Source organism: Pipistrellus kuhlii, unplaced genomic scaffold (assembly GCF_014108245.1).
Source record: "Pipistrellus kuhlii isolate mPipKuh1 unplaced genomic scaffold, mPipKuh1.p scaffold_m20_p_59, whole genome shotgun sequence".
Lineage (NCBI taxonomy): Eukaryota > Metazoa > Chordata > Mammalia > Chiroptera > Vespertilionidae > Pipistrellus > Pipistrellus kuhlii.
The window spans coordinates 1,793,586-1,812,088 of NW_023425561.1; the positions used below are offsets into that span (position 1 = coordinate 1,793,586).

Below are 18,503 nucleotides of genomic sequence, written 5' to 3' on the forward strand. Positions count from 1 at the left end.
AGACACGTCCAGCTCCCCTTCCTCTTTCTCCTCAGGGACCAGGAGCGGAGGGACCACCGCTGACCGTCAGGACGCAGGCTGGAAACCTCCTGCAGAGCTGAGTGACCTTGGGTAAATCCCTTCCCCGCTCCGGGCCTCAAGTGGAGCATAACCACGCCTCACAGAGCTCCCTGAGGTTAGGGCCTGCGTCCCACGTGGCTGGGACTTTGAGGAGAGCCAGTTCCAGGCGGTACTCCCCTTGGCGGTTGGCGGTCGGCGGTCGGTCGGAGAGCCTGGGGCAAAGGGGCCCGCAGGGCACCCTCCTCCTCGACTGACCCCTCCTCCCCCAGAACCAGCTTCATCTTTTCTGGGTTTCTAGGTGACTTGGCTGGCCCCTCTGGATGAGTTCTACTTTAAACTTGCGGCTGCCACTGCCTCTGGATTGGGGGGGCTCCCACAGGGCCCCCAGGCGGGAGCCCCCCCAGCCAAGCCCTGCGGGAGGGGCTGCAGCCCCATCCCCCCCCCCCCCATCCCGGGAACAAAGATTTCAGGGCACCTGCGGGAGGAGCTGGCGGGCAGGGCCGGCTCCCCGCCCCCGGGCCCTCTCCCCCTGAGGCTCCGGACCTCTGGGCCATGACTGTGGGCTTCGGGCCCAGCGCCGGGCCCAGCGCGGGTGGTCTGCAGCACAAGGGGCTGTGCCAGGCTCTCTCTGGAAGGCAGGGCGCTGGGTCCTGAGAGGCCCCCCCCCGCCCCCTTCCCCCCGTGCCGGGGTCGGAGCTGGGGCGCTGGCGGCGGGAGGCCCATTAGCTGTGCCCCCAGGGCGGGGCGGCTGCTGCAGGGGGGCGAGGCGAAGAGAGGGCAGGGGTGGAGGTGGCTCTTCTCGGCTAAGTGCTGCGGGAGTGGGTGGGGGAAGGGCTCTGCGCCCCCGGGGAACAGGCCTGGCCCCCCACCCCGCCCCTCCGCGGGCAGCGCCTCCACCCCGTGCCTCCAGCTGCACCCCAGCCCCCCGGCCCCGGCGCCCTCTCCTCGCCCCGGGCTCGCCCCGCGGAGCCCCCCCCTGCGAAGCGCCGGAGGCTCAGCGACGCCCCCGCCCCAATCCCCGCTCGGGCTGCAGTCGCCGCCCCAGCCGCCAGGGGGCGCCGCCGCGGGGCGGGCGGGCCGGCGGTGGGAGGGGGCGGCGCCGCGGTGGCCCCGCCCCCGCCCCGCCCCGCGGGCCCCGCCGATCCCGGTCCGTCCCGGGCAGACCGGCGGGCAGGCGGACGCTGACGCCGCGGGGCCGAGGCGGCCGCGGGAGCGCGCGGAGGAGCAGCCGCGCCGTCGGTCCCCGTCGGGGCTCCGCGGGCCGCCCGCCCGCCCCGCGCCCGGCCATGGCGGGCGCCAGGCCCGGCGTCCACGCGCTGCAGCTGGAGCCGCCCGCCGTGGCGGAGACCCTGCGGCGCGGGAGCAAGTTCATCAAATGGGACGAGGTAGGCGCGGGGCCCCCGCCCCGCCCGGGTCCGGGGACCCGCTCCCCGAGCCCTGCCCCGCGCCGGGACCCCCGCCCCGCCCGGCCCGGCCAGGGCGCCCCCCCACCCCGAACGGGCTGCGCTCCGGAAACTTAGTCCCGATCGTCCCCGCAGCGAGGACTCCGCCGCCACCCCCGCCCGCCCCTGGGCTGCGGGAGATCGGGCTTTCCGCTCCTCGGCCCCGAGACTTCGAACCCCGATAAATCCCGGCCCTCCTTTCACTCCCCCTCCCCACCCTCCTGGCCGACCCAGTGCCGTCCCCCCAATCCTGGTCTGATCCCCGCGCTGGACCCTGGTCCCCAATCTGGCCCAGCCGCACCCCCTCTGGGTGGGAGCCGCTGGGACCCCGCGCTCCCCGTGCCCGGTCTGAGCCTTCTTCTCCATTCATCCCGTTTCCACCCTGTTTTGGCTGGCGCCCCTTCGCCTTGCTTTGGGTCCCCGTCCGGCGCCCAGCTCAGGTGGTCCCACCAAGGCACCCCCTAACTGGAGACTTTGCCCCCCCAACTTCCTCCACCCCGGGGAAACTTTGCGCTCCACTCCTTAGCTTCGGGACTTTGAACCCCAATAAATCCAAACCCCTTTTTATCTCCCCTGCCTCAACTGTCACCTGCGGCTCGGGCCCCAGGCCTGGGCCCCACCCTCATCTCACACTGCCCCCTCCCCTGTCCCCGCCCCGCCTTCCTCAGGGGCGCCCCCGGCCTGCCCGGCTTCCTCGGCGCTCACCCCGCCAGGCCAAAGGCCTGGAAGTGCCCGGGCGCCTTTCCGGCTGGGTGGGGCGGGAGGGCGTGGGGCGGGGGAGGGGCTGGGGGCGTGGCCGGGGCCGCAGGTGTGCCCCACGCAGAGGGTGCCTGGAAGCCCCAGGGGCCCCGGGGGCGACCCCTTCCCCATGATGGCCTAAAGGGAAAAGTTTCCCTTTTTCCTCCCAGTGTGATAAACCCAAATAAGGAAGTGGGAACAGGGAGCGGGCCCTGGGGTGGGGGGGAGTGGTGCTGACACGGACTTGGGGCCAGGGCAGGGGGCCTGGGCTGCTTCTGAAGGCCCGAACCCTGGGGAGGGACAGGGCTCGGCCCTGGGGGCATTGCTACAGATCTCCCCCCTCACACTATTGGGGTACCCTGAGTCCCGGGGCAGGGGCAGGGGCAGGAGCCCCCGAAGAGGGGCTGGGCTGTTTGTTAGCACAGGGAGGTGCGGAGGCTCCAGCTTCCCCCTGTTCCAGGGCTCCCTGACCCGCTGCCCTCAGATCCACTTCCTGTCGTTTGTAAGCAAAGCCTGGGATGGGCGGGGCTGGTGCAGCCCATCTCGGGGAAGAGGAAACTGAGTCTGGAGCGCGCGGAGGAATCCCAGGCCAGGAGCGGGAGCCTCGCGGGGTCCTGCTTCCCTGCCTGCTAGGCTGCCGGGCTCTGGAGCCGCACCGCCGATCGCACACCCGGCTCCTCTGGAAGCCAGGCAGCCTCTCCGGCCTCAGTCTGCTCGTTTGTGGAATGGGAAGAACAATAGTGCGCACCACGTCCAGTTTGTTAGGAGGACTAAGTGAGCTCCTGAGTGTTAAGTGCTTAGAAACGGCCCTGGCACACAATAGGGACGGTGTGGAGGCAGAGGTTGTATTGATGATCTGGTTGCCAGACTTGGAGCAGCAGTTTGGGGGGGACACCAAGGTGAGGAGGGGTCTCCTAGGGGCGGGAGAGTTCTGGCTGTGGCCACTCGGCCGCTCAGGCCCTACCCGAGTCCAAGTCCCTGCTGACCGCCCCTCTGGCTGCTGTCCTCCGCTGCCTGGGGTGGCCCTGGGAGCGTGCCAGGGGCCGGGCCCTGCTCAGAAAATGGGGCCAGCACACCCCCCCTGCCTCTGCGGGGCTGTGGGGGGAGGACAGATTCATGGTTCCGAGGGCGTGGTAAGTGCCCGCTGCGTTCCTCAGTCTGTGCGGAGTAAGATGGGCACTGCGGGCGGCAGAGTGGGGTGATGGATGTGCAGGCAGATGGAAGGCCTGGCCGGTCGTCCTGGGGCCCTGAGGGCCGTGGGGGTCAGATTTCCGAACCCTCTGCTTTCATCCCATAAATACTCCCCGCAGGGCTGCGCAGCGTCAGGGAGCTCCCAGGCTGCTGGGGGAATCCAGCCCGAGGTGGGGGTCCCGGAGGCCGCCCCAGGCGGGAGGGTCAGACTGCAGGGGCAGAGAAGGAAGGAGAGCGTGTCTCAGCGAAGGAACAATGACGCAGGAGCTGGAAGTGGGGAAAGGGTAGTCCATGTGACAGAGTCTTGAGAGAGGTGACACTGGGAGGACCGCAGAGGACACCCCAGACCTCAGCTTTGTCCTGAGGCCGGAGGGAGCCACAAGGACCTTGGCCTGGGCGAGGTTTCGTCTTTGCTGCCGGTCAGACACACTGTCCCGGTGGCCCCGGGGCCTCCAGGGACGGAGCCTGGGCTGCAGCCCTCACTCTGACCCCTGTTGTGCCATCCCATCCCCAGGAGGCCTCCAGCCGGAACCTGGTGACCCTGCGTGTGGACTCCAACGGCTTCTTCCTGTACTGGACGGGGCCCAACATGGTGAGGGCGGGCGCCGGAGCCGCTCACTCAGGTCGAGGCCCCTGCCCCCGGCCGGGCTGGCCGGGCCGGAAGTGCTAAGGACAGGGGCTGAGGCTTGGGTGAAGGGGTGGCCAGGCCTTGGCCGGGATGGGGAGCTTGGGGGCTCTGGGGTCTCACTCTGTAGCCAGTGAGAACCCAGCCAGGCATGTGGTTTCCCCAGGAGGTGGACACACTGGACATCAGCTCCATCAGGGACACACGGACAGGCCGGTACGCCCGTCTGCCCAAGGTGAGCAGTGGGGCCCAGGGCTAAGCCTGGGAGTGACGGGATGGGGGGCAGGGATACCCATCCTCACCCTTGACTCTCACCTACTCAGGACCCCAAGATTCGCGAGGTGCTGGGTTTCGGGGGCCCTGATGCCCGGCTAGAGGAGAAGCTGATGACAGTGGTGGCCGGGCCAGACCCAGTGAACACAACGTTCTTGAACTTCATGGCCGTGCAGGATGACACCGCCAAGGTGGGCTGGGGCTGAGCGGCCGCCCAGGGGAGGCAGCGTCCCACGCGCTGAGTCAGCCGTCACTTGTGAGGGCCTGCTGTATACCAAGCCATTCTCTGCCCCGAATGCTCACCGTCCTCTGACAAAGCAGTGTTTAAGCGCTTACTGTGTACCACACCTGGTTCTGGATGCGGGCTGTGGCCGAGCCAGCCCTTCTGGCCCCACTCACCCTCCCCCCGCCTCCTGACCCTCAGGTCTGGGCTGAGGAGCTCTTCAAGCTGGCCATGAACATCCTGGCTCAGAACGCCTCCCGGAACACCTTCCTGCGCAAAGCGTGAGCCCCCGGCTCGCCCTGGGGTGTGTGTGAGTGTGTGTGTGCCCCGGTGGCCGTCCCCAGGCCTGAGCCTTCTGCCTGACCCCCCAGATACACGAAGCTGAAGCTGCAGGTGAACCAGGATGGGCGGATCCCGGTCAAGAAGTGAGCACCCCTTCCCTTCGGCACCGTGCCCTGATCTGGTGACCTTTGCCCCCACTGACCTCGCCCCTCCCATCTGTCCAGCATCCTGAAGATGTTCTCGGCGGACAAGAAGCGGGTGGAGACTGCCCTGGAGTCCTGTGGCCTCAACTTCAACCGGGTGAGGGGCTGGGGCAGGGCCGGGGGCCTAAGGGGCCCCTGCTCTGGGGGCCGGCCGCCCCGGGTCCTCACCCCCAGACTCCTCTCGGCCCCCAGAGCGAGTCCATCCGGCCCGATGAGTTCTCCTTGGAAATCTTTGAGCGGTTCCTGAACAAGCTGTGTCTGCGGCCGGACATCGACAAGATCCTGCTGGAGATGTGAGCAGGGCTGGGCCGCTCTCCAGCCCCCGTGCTCCGCACACCTCTGCTCGGGGTTCCTTCCAGCCCGGGGGGCGGGGGGGGCTGCGGAGCTGTCGGGGTCCCATGCAAGGGCTTTGCCTGCAGCTCTGTTCTCTGCTGCCCAGCTGCTTCCGTTGGCTCAGACTGTCCGGGGCTTGCCTGAGCTCTCACAGCGCGTGAGGGCTGGAGCGGAGCGGGTCCAGGGTCTGGAGGCCGGATTGGCAGGCCACGCACTGGGTCACTTCCACTGCCCTTGCTAATGCCAGTGCCAGTGTCGAAGGGGGCGGAGTGGATGGGGAAGCTGAGACTCGAGCGGAGACTTGCCTAAGTCTCAGTCAGTGGGTGCCAGCTCCCTCTGCCAGGGCGAAGGCTTGGCGCAGGGCCCGGCGCGGCTTCAGCCTGACCCGGTTTCCCTCCCCGCCAGAGGTGCCAAGGGCAAGCCGTACCTGACACTGGAGCAGCTCATGGACTTCATCAACCAGAAGCAACGGGACCCGAGACTCAACGAGGTGCTGTACCCGCCCCTGGGGCCCGCCCAGACCCGGCTGCTCATTGAGAAGTACGAGCCCAACCAGCAGTTCCTGGAGCGAGGTGAGCCAGCCGGGTGGGGTGGGAGGTGGTGGGCAAGGACGGAGTAGGGCCAGCTGACCCTGACCCTGCTGACCCTCCCGGCCCCCAGACCAGATGTCCATGGAGGGCTTCAGCCGCTACCTGGGCGGGGAGGAGAACGGCATTCTGCCCCTGGAGGCCCTGGATCTGAGCAATGACATGACCCAGCCGCTGAGCGCCTACTTCATCAACTCCTCCCACAACACCTACCTCACAGGTGAGCGGCTGCCCGCCTCTGGCCGGGGGGGAGGGGTGGCATCGTGACCTGCCTTCCTGCTGGGGTGGCCAGGACCAGGAATGCAGGCAGGGAGCGGACAGTCTGCCCGGGCCCGGGGTGTCTGCAATGGGTGCGTCTCCTGGGTGGTCTGAAGGCTCCGGTAGGAACAGCCTGTGCAAAGGCCCAGAATAGACTGCGTGGTGTCTGACAGAGCAGAAAGGAGGCCGGGAGGAGGGGAGGGGGCAGCGAGGTGGGGGAGGCAGGGGCAGGTAACGGGAGAGGGGGCTGGAGAGGGAGGGAGGACCAGACCAGCAGGGAGGGAATTTGGGCTTATCCGGGTGATCAGAAGGGCTGGTCGGAGGGAGCTGAGCAGAGACTGGATGGAGGCGGGAGGGGCCTGTGTCCCCCGGCGGGAGTGGTGGAGGCTGTTCCAGGGCAGCAGCGGTGGAGGGAGCAGGGGAAGCGAGGGGCCGTGGGCTCTGGGTGTGACTCGCTGGTGGGAAGGGAGATGGCGGGCGTCTGGGTGAGAGGGAGTGAGCCTGGTGGAGGAGCCGGCCGGCCGCCGGCTGTGGTAGACGCTGACCCTGTGGGGGTGCGGGGGGCTGGGGCGGCCTGGGCCTGCTCTGGAGACGGGGCTGGTTGTACCGGGAACTGGGGGTGGGCAGGGCTGGCCCGTTCGCAGGGGCCCGGGCGGGGGAGGAGCCTGGCCGAGGCGCCTGGTGACAGAGCCGCCTGCAGCGGGGCAGCTGGCCGGGACCTCCTCGGTGGAGATGTACCGCCAGGCGCTGCTGTGGGGCTGCCGCTGCGTGGAGCTGGACGTGTGGAAGGGCCGGCCGCCCGAGGAGGAGCCCTTCATCACCCACGGCTTCACCATGACCACGGAGGTGCCGCTGCGCGACGTGCTGGAGGCCATCGCCGAGACCGCCTTCAAGACCTCGCCCTACCCCGTCATCCTCTCCTTCGAGAACCACGTGGACTCGTGAGTAGCCGCCCATCTGCCGTCTGGCCCGCGCCCCCTGACGCGCAGACACCCCAGGGCGGCCTCGGACCCTGGACCTCGCACTGACCCTGGGGACCTCTGACCTCTGACACCGGCCCCACAGGGCAAAGCAGCAGGCCAAGATGGCCGAGTACTGCCGCTCCATCTTCGGGGACGCGCTGCTCATTGACCCCCTGGACAAGTACCCGGTATGGGGGCTGGAGCGGGGCGGGCGGGGGGGGGGGTGCCCGGCCGGCCCTGACCTTCTGTGCCCGCCAGCTGGCCCCGGGCGTGCCCCTGCCCAGCCCCCAGGACCTGATGGGCCGCATCCTGGTGAAGAACAAGAAGCGGCACCGGCCCAGCGCCGCCCCCAGCAGCTCCGTGCGCAAGCGGCCACTGGAGCAGAGCAACTCGGCCCTGAGCGAGAGCTCCGCCGCCACCGAGCCCTCCTCGCCCCAGCTCGGTACGGCCCGACCCCGACCCCGACCCCCGACCCCGTCCTGACCCCACCGAGCCCTCCTCGCCCCAGCTCGGTACGGCCCGACCCCGACCCCGACCCCCGACCCCGGTCCTGACCCCACCGAGCCCTCCTCGCCCCAGCTCGGTACGGCCCGACCCCGACCCCGTCCCCCGACCCCGACCCTGTCCTGACCCCACCGAGCCCTCCTCGCCCCAGCTCGGTACGGCCCGACCCCGACCCCCGACCCCGGTCCTGACCCCACCGAGCCCCCTCGCCCCAGCTCGGTACGGCCCCAACCCCGACCCCCGACCCCCGTCCTGACCCCACCGCCCCTCCGCTCCCGGCACAGCCGTCCTCCTCCCTGCGTATGGGACCACTGGCCCCCGACCCCAGGCACTCACCCCACTGAACTAAACCCAGATTGGATTTGGCGCCTCAAACCCCACCTCTCCGAGCCCTCCCCGCAGCCGGCTCTGATCCCTGCCTCAGGGAGCCACAGCTGCGCGCTCTGAGTGTGATCCTCAGGCTTCCGACGCCTGTGCTGTGACCCCCGTCCTGTGACCCCCACGGAGCCTGGCCACGTGACCTCTCTCGCTATTAAAGTCCTCCTTACCTCTGACCCCTGACTTGGGATCTCGCCATGTCATCCTTTATCCTTGCTGAGCCACCTTACCTACTTTCTTGATGTCAATAATTCTGAGCCTTGACCTTTGACCCCCTCTGCCTCATCCATCTCCGACTGCTGCCCCTCCCCCAGCCATCTATCCTGAGTCCCCTGACTCCCCACTGAGTCACTCCACACACAATGGGCACACCCCTCGCGGCTGCCCAGTGTCTGTGTGTGTGCCCTGACCCCCGACCCCCGTGCCCTGTCCTCTGCAGGGTCCCCCAGCTCCGACAGCTGCCCCGGCCTGAGCAATGGGGAGGAGGCGGGCCTGGAGAAGCTGAGCCCGGAGCCTCGGAAGTCTCTGAGCGAGGAGGGGTCGCAGCGGGGCCCTGATCTCGGACCTGCCGACCGCGAGGAGGAGGAGGAGGACGAGGAAGAGGAGGAGCAGTCAGACCCCAAAAAGCCGACCACGGATGAGGTCAGGCCGCCGGTGGGAGGCGCGTGCTGGGCCCCCTCGGGGCTGGCTTTGGCCCTGCTCTCCTGGACTTAGGGGGGGCGGGGGCACAGGGAGAAGGAGGAGAGGTCTTAGGTGAATAAGCATGGAAGCGAATGTGAGATTATGCTCGAGACATGGGCCGGGGAGGGCTGAGTTAGGGGCAGACGAGGTGGGGAGAGGGGAGGAAGGGGTGTCTGGCCTGGCCAGGGAGCTTGGGCGAGCAGGTCTGAGGAGGGAGCGGCTGCGGCAGGGCCGAGTGCTCAGGAGGGGCCCTCGGACCAGGAGTGCTGAGCTCTGAGGATGGAGGTGACAGAACAGTCCATCATGAGGCTGGATTTGGGGGGGCACCGGAGTGGGGAAGGGGGGACGGGCTGTGAGCCCAGCAGCATGGGGTTGTGTGAGTCTTGCTGAGAGCACATGGAAAGGTGGTGGCTGGAAATATAGCTGGGGATGGGAAACTGGGGACTGGCAGAAACCGGTTTGGCTCAGTGGATAGAGCGTCGGCCTGCGGACTGAAAGGTCCCAGGTTCGATTCCGGTCAAGGGCATGTACATCCCCAGTAGAGGGTGTGCAAGAGGCAGCTGATTGATGATTCTCTCTCATCGTTGTTTCTAGCTCTCTATCTCTCTCCCTTCCTCTCTGTGAGAAAATCAATAAAATATATATTTAAATAAATAAATAAATAAATAAAATATATTTTAAAAAAATAAAGAAAAAGAAAGAAAACTGGGGACTGTCTGCATGTGGCTAATCGAACCCCTGTAACTGAGTGAGAAATCCCAGCTTCCAGAATAAGGGAGCCGGAGGCAAATTCGAAGGGTGGGACCCAGGGCACATCGCTAGGCCCCAGGAGGACTTCAGGGCAGAAGGGCCAGGCTGACGGCCACGGGGGGCTGCAGGCCTTGCTGAGGCTCTGGGTGGCATGATTGCGGGGGCGGGAAGAGGGTCGGAGCCTCCTTCATGGCATAGGGCAGGTGAGGGGACATCAGCTGATGACTGGGGGACATGACCCGCTGACCCTGTGCTCGGTTCCACAGGGCACTGCCAGCAGTGAGGTCAATGCTACTGAGGAAATGTCGACACTCGTCAACTACATCGAGCCTGTCAAGTTCAAGTCCTTCGAGGCTGCTCGGAGTAAGTGGGGTGGGAGACGGTGGGTGTGGGAGATAGCTTGGCCCTGCTAGGCCTGACCCCCCTCTGGCCACCCCCAGAGAGGAACAAGTGCTTCGAGATGTCCTCCTTCGTGGAGACCAAGGCCATGGAGCAGCTGACCAAGAGCCCCATGGAGTTTGTGGAGTATCCTTTTGTGGCCCTGGGGCCCTGGGGCCGGGCTGTGGGCGCTCCGAGGCTGGCAGAGATGCCCTGACCCCACTTATGCCATCGCACAGGGTTCCGATGCTGCAGCCCCCCACCTGGGCTTTGGGGGGGTCTGGGAGAATGCACAGGGGCTCGGCCAAGAAGTGGGGACCCAAGCGGGGCCCTGGAGCCCAGGCCCGGAGGGGGCTTCCCAGGAGCGGAGGCTTCAGGCAGGAGGGGGTGAGTGCCCGGCGTGGCCCCTGACTGCCAACCTCAGATACAACAAGCAGCAGCTCAGCCGCATCTACCCCAAGGGCACCCGCGTGGACTCGTCCAACTACATGCCCCAGCTCTTCTGGAACGTGGGCTGCCAGCTCGTCGCACTCAACTTCCAGACCCTGGGTGAGCACTGGCCCCCATCCCCACCGGCTTCTGCACCATGACCCTGCCAATTTATTTTAAACAGATTTACTTATTGATTTCCGAGAGGGAGGAAGGGAGAGAGAGAGAGAGAGAGATCAATGATGAGAGAGAATCATGAATCGGCTGCCTCCCACATACTCCGCACAGGGGACCAAGCCTGCAACCTGGGCCTGTGCCCTGACTGGGAATCGAACCCCTGACCCCTTGGTTCATGAGTCAGATGCTCAACCACTGAGCCACGCCGGCCGGGCTGATTTTGTCAGAATGGACCTCTGACTCGCCCCAGATCCCCAACCCAAACCGAGACCTTGGCTAACCCCGACTCCTGACCTTGGCGGGCCCTCGGCCCTGCTTCCTGCCTAATCTTTCCTAACGGAGGACCTGGTCCCCTCCGAGGCCCTGTCCCTCCTGACCCTCCCGTGCCCCCAGACGTGGCGATGCAGCTCAACGCGGGCGTGTTCGAGTACAACGGGCGCAGCGGCTACCTGCTCAAGCCGGAGTTCATGCGGCGGCCGGACAAGTCCTTCGACCCCTTCACGGAGGCCATCGTGGACGGCATCGTGGCCAACGCCCTGCGGGTCAAGGTGGGCCAGGGAGGCGCAGGCGGGGTCCTGGGCGGGGCTCTGGCGCCGCCTCACCCTCCTGCTCCCCAGGTGATCTCGGGGCAGTTCCTGTCGGACCGGAAGGTGAGCATCTACGTGGAGGTGGACATGTTCGGCCTCCCCGTGGACACGCGGCGCAAGTACCGCACGCGCACCTCCCAGGGGAACTCCTTCAACCCCGTGTGGGACGAGGAGCCCTTCGACTTCCCCAAGGTGAGCCTGGCCCCCGCTGGGCTCTCCCGGGAGCAGGGAGCGGGTGCCCGGGGGCAGTCAGGGTGGAGAGGGGCGTGCGGAGCCCCCTCGAGGCTGGGCCGGCACCTCCAGACCTCGCCCCACGCCCTGCATGTCCCAGGGTCGGCTCGGGGGCCCCGCCCTCCGCAGGTGAGAGGAGGACGGGAAGGTGAGGCGGTGGGAGGTCCCACGGCCTTGCAAGAGGAGTGGGCACGGCCTGCCCACCGCCCAGACAGGAGCCTGAGACCAGGCACACGTTCACCCCGCTCCTCCCCGCGCCCGCACGGCCCGGAGCTCGGGGCCCAGCGGGGCTGGGTGTGGCCTCCGTGCCCGAGTCCTGGCTCCCTCTCCCGTCTCGAAGCTGGTGATCGCCAGGCTGATCTGTCCCCGGGAGTGGTGCCGCCCCTTTGGCTCAGGGGCTGCTGGCTGTCCAGTTGGCCGTGTGCCACGGAGGGGTGGGTCTGCCATTGGCTGGGTGGTGATGTTATAGTAACAGTTGATGCTCATTGGGTCAGCTTGTCCGAGGTCCCCTCTGAGCTCTGTCCTCGGTGGCCGTGGTCAGCTGTGGCTCAGTGGCCAGGGGTCAGGGGTCAGGGGTCAGGGGTCAGCTGTGACTTAGCGCCAGTCTGGGCCCTCAGGTGGTGCTGCCCACGCTGGCTTCGCTGCGCATCGCGGCCTTTGAGGAGGGCGGCAAGTTCGTGGGGCACCGGATCCTGCCCGTCTCTGCCATCCGCTCAGGTGAGGCCTCCTGGGCGCCGGGCAGCCCGGGCAGTGTGTGCGGGTCCTAGTGGGGCGCATTCACCTTGCCCCCCCCCCCCAGGGTACCACTACATCTGCCTGAGGAACGAGGCCAACCAGCCTCTGTGCCTGCCAGCGCTGCTCATCTACACAGAGGCCTCCGACTACATCCCCGACGACCACCAGGGTGAGCCGCAGGGCAGGCCACACGGCCTGGGCCCGGGGCGCCCCGGGCCTGGGAACGGCCGGCTGAGGGCCCGGGGAGGGTGGTTCTGCAGTCCCTTCAGGAGACCGGAGCCGGTGGGAGGGTGTGGCCCTGGGGTTCTGACTCCAAGGCCCTGCCCCCTGCCCCGGCCCAGATTACGCAGAGGCGCTGATCAACCCCATCAAGCACGTCAGCCTGATGGACCAGAGGGCCAAGCAGCTGGCCGCCCTCATCGGAGAGCGGGAGGTGAGCAGGGCGGGTGGGGTCGTGCGGTGCGGGTGGGGTGCGGGCTGACCCCGCTGGCCCGGAGGAGAAGCACCTGCAGCTGCCCTGCCTCCTCCGCCCGCCCCAGCCCATCCCACGGCGCCCACTCCCGGCTGGTGGCCTGGCTCCTCGTCCGAGAGGGAGAGGGGCTGTTCGCGGCCCAAACACCGGTGTCATTCACCCCGAGGCCCATTCCCCTTCTGGGTTCTTTTATATTTATTTATTTATTGATTTTATTGATTTTTTTTTTACAGAGAGGAAGAGAGAGAGAGAGTTAGAAACATCAATGAGAGAGAATCATCGACCAGCTGCCTCTTGCATACCTCCCACTGGGGATATGCCCACAACCAAGGCACACGCCCCTGACAAGGATCGAACCCGGGACCCTTCAGTCCACAGACCGGCGCTCTGTCCGCTGAGCCAAACCGGTTTTGGCCCCTTCTGGGTTCTTCTCTCACCCAAACCAGGAAACAAGGCGGGGTGGGTGCTGGGCGCCAGCCCTTTGCACCAGCCTGGCTCACGTAACCCTCCCCGCCTGAGCTCGCGTCCCCCGGGAAGAGATGGAGACACGGAGGCTCCCAGTCACAAAGGCGCTGGGCCTCCAGCCTCAGCCTGTCTGCCACGCTGCCCGCTGTGCGGCCTCACAGCGGCTCAGGGCCTGGGCTGCTCCCCGTTTTAAGGAGGCGGAGAGCACCCCTCCTGCGGGCGGAGCCCTCAGGACGCCCCGGCTGGATTCCCCGCTCCACGCGGGCCGGCCGGGGTGCGGGCTGTGCCCACGCTGGCTCACCCTCCCGTCTCTCAGCCAGCGCGTTGCACGCGGCTCCTGGGCGCCTGAGCTGCGGGCGGCTTCTGTGGGGAGGGGTCAGGAGCAGAGGCCGCCCGCACATCCAAACCCGGTCCCCGGGGGCCTGCGGCAGGCCGGGAGGCGGCCGCTCGGAGCTGTTAGCCGGAGAGGCTGGTGCCCGCTCTGCACTCACTTCCTTCGCTGATTTAATCAGGAGCTAAGTAACGAGGAAGATGAGCAGCTGTGGGCAAGGGTGGAGACAGGAGACTTGGGGCCCGGCCAAGGCTTTCCAGAACAACATGGAAGTTCCCGAGCACAGGCTGGGGGGCCAGCGCCTCAAGGCACCATCTCCCCTCAGCCCCCCGCCCCGTGAGGAAAGGGGCTTGGACCCCTGGTTTCTCGTGGGGTTGTCTGAACAGCCCCGGAGGCTGTGGAGGGCAGAGGGGCCGGAGAGGGCAGGTTCCGGAAAGAGCATCCCGCTTCCTCCCCCACAGGCTCAGGCTGGCCCGGAGACGAGCCAGGAGACCCCGTCTCAGCAGCAGGGGTCCCAGCTGACCCCGAACCCCGCACCCAGCCCTCTGGACAGCTCGCCCCGCCGGCCCCCAGTCCTCACCCCCTCTCCCACCAGCCCTTCCCTCAGCAGCCCAGGTAAGGGGCGGCCTGGGCCGGGGGTGGCCTGCGGGGCGCGCCTCCACGGTCCCTCGCCTTTTCACCGTCCCGCCTCTGCCCCCCAGGTCAGCGGGACGACCTCATTGCCAGTGTGCTGTCAGGTAGGGCTTGTGGGGGTGGGGCTGTCCCAGGAGGGGGGCTGTTCTGGGGTGGAGCTTCCGGGGAGTTGGGGCAGGACCACTCCTGGGGTGTGGGTGCCCGCAGGGCCGGCTGGTCCCGCTCACGCCTTCCCTCCGCCCCCCCAGAGGTGGCGGTGGCCCCCCTGGACGAGCTCCGAGGCCACAAGTCTCTGGTGAAGCTCCGGAGCCGGCAGGAGCGCGACCTGCGGGAGCTGCACAAGAAGCACCAGCGCAAGGCGTTCGCCCTCACCCGCCGCCTGCTGGACGGCCTGGCCCAGGCCCGCGCCGAGAGCAGGTGTCCTGCGCGCATCCCGCCCGCCTGTGTGCGGCTGTGCTGTGTGCATCGCCGGGAGTGTGTGTGGGGGTGCGGGTTTCTCCTGCGCCAGGTGGGCCCGGAGGACGGCGGGGTGGCCGAGGGGTTCTCCTGGGCCCCCGAGGAGGGCTTGGTGCCAGGAAGGCAGGAGGCTTCCCTGCCTCAGTCCCACCCTCGCCCCACCTGGGAGCAGTACCTCGTTGGAAGACAACAAGAGGAGCGTGTGTGCCCAGACAGGCTCCCATCGCTTCAGTGAAATGAACTGGCCTCCTTATTAGCATAATAAGCCCCGCCCCTGGGCCGGTGTCCATCACCGCCCGCTGGGAAGTGCCCTGCACCCTCTGCCCTCCCAGCCCACGCTCCTGCGATGCCTGAGCCTCACCGGGGGTTCTCCGCACAGAGCTGGGGAGGACAAGAAGGAGGAGGAAGAGGTGAGGCGTTACCAAGAGAGACAGGTGCAGAGTCTGCTGGAGCTGCGGGAGGCCCAGGCGGACGCCGAGGCCGAGCGGAGGATGGAGCACCTGAGACAGGTGAGGGGCGTGGGCAGGGGGCGCCTGCTTCTCCGACGGACCTGTCATTGGCCTGTGTCCACCGACTGGCTACCTGCGTCCACAGGCTCTGCAGCGGCTCCGGGAGGTTGTCCTGGAGGCTCACACCACTCAGGTCAAGAGGCTGAAGGAGATGAATGACAGGTGAAGGCACAGGGTCTTGGGTGGGGCCGGGGAGTGGGGACTCCCTGGTGCCAGGACAAGGGCAGAGCCCCCAGTCCTGCCCCTGAGCCTTCCTCCCCCTCCGGCCCCCCAGGGAGAAGAAGGAGCTGCAGAAGATCCTGGACAGGAAGCGCCACAACAGTATCTCGGAAGCCAAGACGAGGGAGAAGCATAAGAAGGAGGCGTAAGGCCTGGGGCCGGGAACCGTTTGGGCGCTGGGCAGGCGGGGCGCCCGGGGTGCCCGCGGTGAACCCACTCTGCCTTGCTCCCGAGCAGGGAACTGACGGAGATTAACCGCCGCCACATCACGGAGTCCGTCAACTCCATCCGCCGGGTGAGTGAGCTCAGGTGCCACCCTCTTCCTCCAGCCGTCGGAAACCCAGCTCCTTGGTGCGGGCCTGGAGGGGTTTCCAAAGCCGTTCCCTTCGGCCCACAGCCCCCTCCTGCCCCCCACAACCCCCTCTGGCCCCCCAACCCCCCTCCGGCCCCCCACACCCCCCTCCTGCCCCCCACAACCCCCTCCGGCCCCACAACCCCCCTCCGGCCCCCCACAACCCCCTCCGGCTTCCCACACCTCCTCCAGTCCCCTCCAGTCCTCTCCCGGCCCCCCACAACCCCTTCCGGCCCCCCACACCCCCCCTCCTGCCCCCCACAACCCCCTTAGTCCCCTCCAGTCCTCTCCAGCCCACACCATCAAAGCCAACTGTCTAACCGAGCCCCATGGCCTCGGAGGCTGGGCCTGCAGCATTTGCCACAAGGATAGTATCTCAGAGCCCTGGGCACTCAAGGAGCCTGGCCCCTCCCTGGGGACCCCTGCTGAGCTCTTGTTCCCCCCCTGGCAGCTGGAGGAGGCCCAGAAGCAGCGGCACGAACGCCTGGTGGCCAGGCAGCAGCAGGTCCTGCAGCAGCTGCTGGAAGAGGAGCCCAAGGTGAGTGGTCGGGCGAGGTGGGCGAGGTGGGCATCGGGCGAAGTGCTAGGTGGCCTGTCCTGTGACCTCTTCCTCCTCCCCCTCCCCCGCAGCTGCTGGCCCAGCTGGCCCAGGAATATCAGGAGCTTCGGGCCAGGCTGCCCCAGGAGATCCGCCGGTGTCTGCTGGGCGAGACTCCGCAGGGGCTGGGGGACGGACACCTGGTGGCCTGTGCCAGCAATGGCCACGCGCCTGGGAGCGGTGGGCACCTGTCCGGCGCCGACTCGGAGAGCCAAGAGGAGAACACGAAGCTCTGACCTGGCTGAGCAAGAGGTGGCCACCGGGCCAGGGTGGGCGCTGGGAGGCGGCCGGAAGCCATGACACTAATGCTCTTTTTTCCTTTTAACTTTTTATCTTTAGAAATTTTATTTTTTTAAACTGAGGCGAGCACCCTGCACTAACTTCCTTCCTTCACCCTCTCGGGGCCCCATTCGTCCCCAGCCCCTCCTTCCTGTGCTTAGTCCTAGGGAAGGCGCGGGTCACTCTGGGCCCGAGAGCGTGAGTGGGGCCCTCGCCCCCGTGACACCCACACCCCAGAGGAGCCGCCCCCCTCCCTCCCCGAGGGAACGCCATGTGGAGACAGCTCTGGGCAGCAGGGGTCACGTTCTCTCTATTCTCTGGGGACTTTTTTTTACGTGAATAAAAGTGGATTTCAGGGACGCTGTGTGGTGTGGTTTGGGGTGGGGCAGTGCTAGAGGACCCTGAGCCGCAGGCACTCTGCCGCTTCTTCTGGGGCCTCAGTTTCCTCATATAAAAACGGGCTGTGGGCACTCTGGGGTTGAGGTCAGGCCCCCAGTGATGGGTTGCTGGGTTTGAACCTTTTCTTTTCTTTTTTTTTTTTTTAAATTAGTGTTTTTATTGATTTCAGAGAGAGGAAGGTAGAGAAACATCAATGAGAGAATCCCGGATCGGCTGCCTCCTGCACGCCCCACACGGAGCCCACAACCCGGGCATGTGCCCTGACCGGGAATCTTACCATGACCTCCTGGTTCATAGGTTGATGCTCAACCAGAGCCACACCTGCCAGGCTGGGCTTGATACTTGCTTGCCTGGGGCCTGCAGACCTTCCCACTGACCTGGAGCCAGAGGCCCCGTGCCCTCTGCCCCTGGACCTACTTCCCTCCCTCTGTCCTCTCTGAGGAGGCTCAGGCCTTGGCCGCAGGAAGCCTTCCCTGCCCCCCTTCCTTTGCCTAATATGACCCAAGGGCCAGCATCTTCCGCTGAGGCTGCTCTGGGCTCCAGGCAGGCAGTTGACTCTGTGGGGAGATGGACTGGGGGTGGAGCTGGGCAGCCATAGGTGGGGAGTGGGTGGGCCTGGCAGTGACCGTGGGAGAAGGGAAGCTGGCGGTCAGACACAGGGGCTGGGAGACCCCGCGCCCCTCACCCCTGTGAGGGAGATGTTGTGCCTGTTTTACAGGTGAGGAGACTGAAGCCCAGACAGAAGTCACGTGTGCCAGGCCAACTTGAGATGTCCTGACCCGGAGGCAGGGCAGGTCTGAAGGCTCCAGGGTGGATGGTCTACACCGGGCCTGGAGGACCTGCTCCATGCCTCCCGTCCTGCCTGGGACAGCGAGGACGGCAGAGACCCGCGGCGGCTAGGGTGCGGCTGGCTCTGCTGCAGGGGCAGGCTGGCACTCCTTCAGGCCTCTTCCAGCTTCCTGGCCGAGCTTCCCGGCCTGCCAGCTCCCTCCTCCAGAGGAAGGCAGCCTCTTATCGGGCTTATCTCCTGCCAATTGAGTGTTTTCCTTTTGTTTTTGCTGCAGCCTCAGACAAACATGGGGGGGGGGGGGGCCAAGAAACGACTTCCAGAGCGGGGGCTCTCCCAGGGCAGGGGACCTCTACTCTGGGCCTCGCTTCTGCGGTCAGTCCTTGTCCTTTCCCCAAATCTGCCCACCGCATGTGTCCGCGCCCGCAGCTGCCAATTCCTACCTTCTTGGCTTGCCTCCTCTGACAGAAACACTACACGCCAGTCCCCTGTTCCCCAAAGACCAGGCTAACCTCCAAGCTCCTGGGTATGACACACGAGCCCCAGAAGCCTGGCCTCTGCTGCTCCCGTCCTCCCGTGGGTCCACTCTCTCCCCAGGACAGCCCGCTGCCCAGCTCTCACTCACCGGCTGTCTTAACTCATCTCCGTGTACCCAGCACAAACCGCGGGCTCATCCCTAGGGGGCGCCAATAAACCTTTCTGAAACCCAGCTCGGAGCTCTGCTCCCAGGTCCCGGAGCTTCTCTGGTTCCCTATTTATCACTGTTCACAGCCCTTGGCCAGCCTCCCGCCACCCCCTCCCCGGCCCGCGCGCCCAGCCAGCTCCTCGGCAGCGCTGGCCCCAGGCCGGCCACACAGTAGCTGCTCTGAAGGGCTGACCCACATAGGAACAGAGGACCCTCCCTGGGGACGGGCGCGGCTGGCAGAGCTCGGAATTCCGGCGGCCGGCCGGCCCGCGGCTCCCAATTACCAGATTG

The 18,503-nt window shown here is 66.8% G+C and overlaps 1 protein-coding gene across 5 annotated transcripts; it reads left to right on the forward strand.

Annotated features, from left to right (window-relative positions):
* The first annotated feature begins 1,204 nt into the window (after positions 1 to 1,204).
* On the forward strand, positions 1,205 to 18,231 carry PLCB3 (phospholipase C beta 3). 5 transcript variants are annotated; one of them, XM_036417343.2, is made up of 33 exons: positions 1,205 to 1,445; positions 3,946 to 4,023; positions 4,223 to 4,291; positions 4,380 to 4,520; positions 4,754 to 4,833; positions 4,924 to 4,977; positions 5,059 to 5,134; positions 5,230 to 5,330; positions 5,776 to 5,942; positions 6,031 to 6,177; positions 6,916 to 7,156; positions 7,281 to 7,365; positions 7,436 to 7,619; positions 8,499 to 8,701; positions 9,757 to 9,853; positions 9,931 to 10,015; positions 10,293 to 10,417; positions 10,868 to 11,022; positions 11,092 to 11,253; positions 11,910 to 12,009; positions 12,092 to 12,196; positions 12,369 to 12,460; positions 13,757 to 13,910; positions 13,997 to 14,032; positions 14,177 to 14,348; positions 14,653 to 14,672; positions 14,763 to 14,893; positions 14,979 to 15,055; positions 15,168 to 15,257; positions 15,350 to 15,407; positions 15,916 to 16,002; positions 16,095 to 16,314; positions 16,402 to 16,700. In XM_036417343.2, the coding sequence occupies exons 1-32, from the start codon at positions 1,347 to 1,349 to the stop codon at positions 16,296 to 16,298; spliced, it is 3,675 nt and encodes a 1,224-aa protein (XP_036273236.1). In that variant the 5' UTR covers positions 1,205 to 1,346; the 3' UTR covers positions 16,299 to 16,314; positions 16,402 to 16,700. The 5 variants fall into 5 exon arrangements, with proteins under 5 accessions (XP_036273236.1, XP_045430034.1, XP_036273235.1 ...); XM_045574078.1 differs by lacking the exons at positions 14,653 to 14,672; positions 16,402 to 16,700 and adding an exon at positions 17,459 to 18,231 and having other exon boundaries at positions 14,177 to 14,345; positions 14,764 to 14,893; XM_036417342.2 differs by having other exon boundaries at positions 16,095 to 16,700.
* The last annotated feature ends 272 nt before the right edge of the window (positions 18,232 to 18,503 follow it).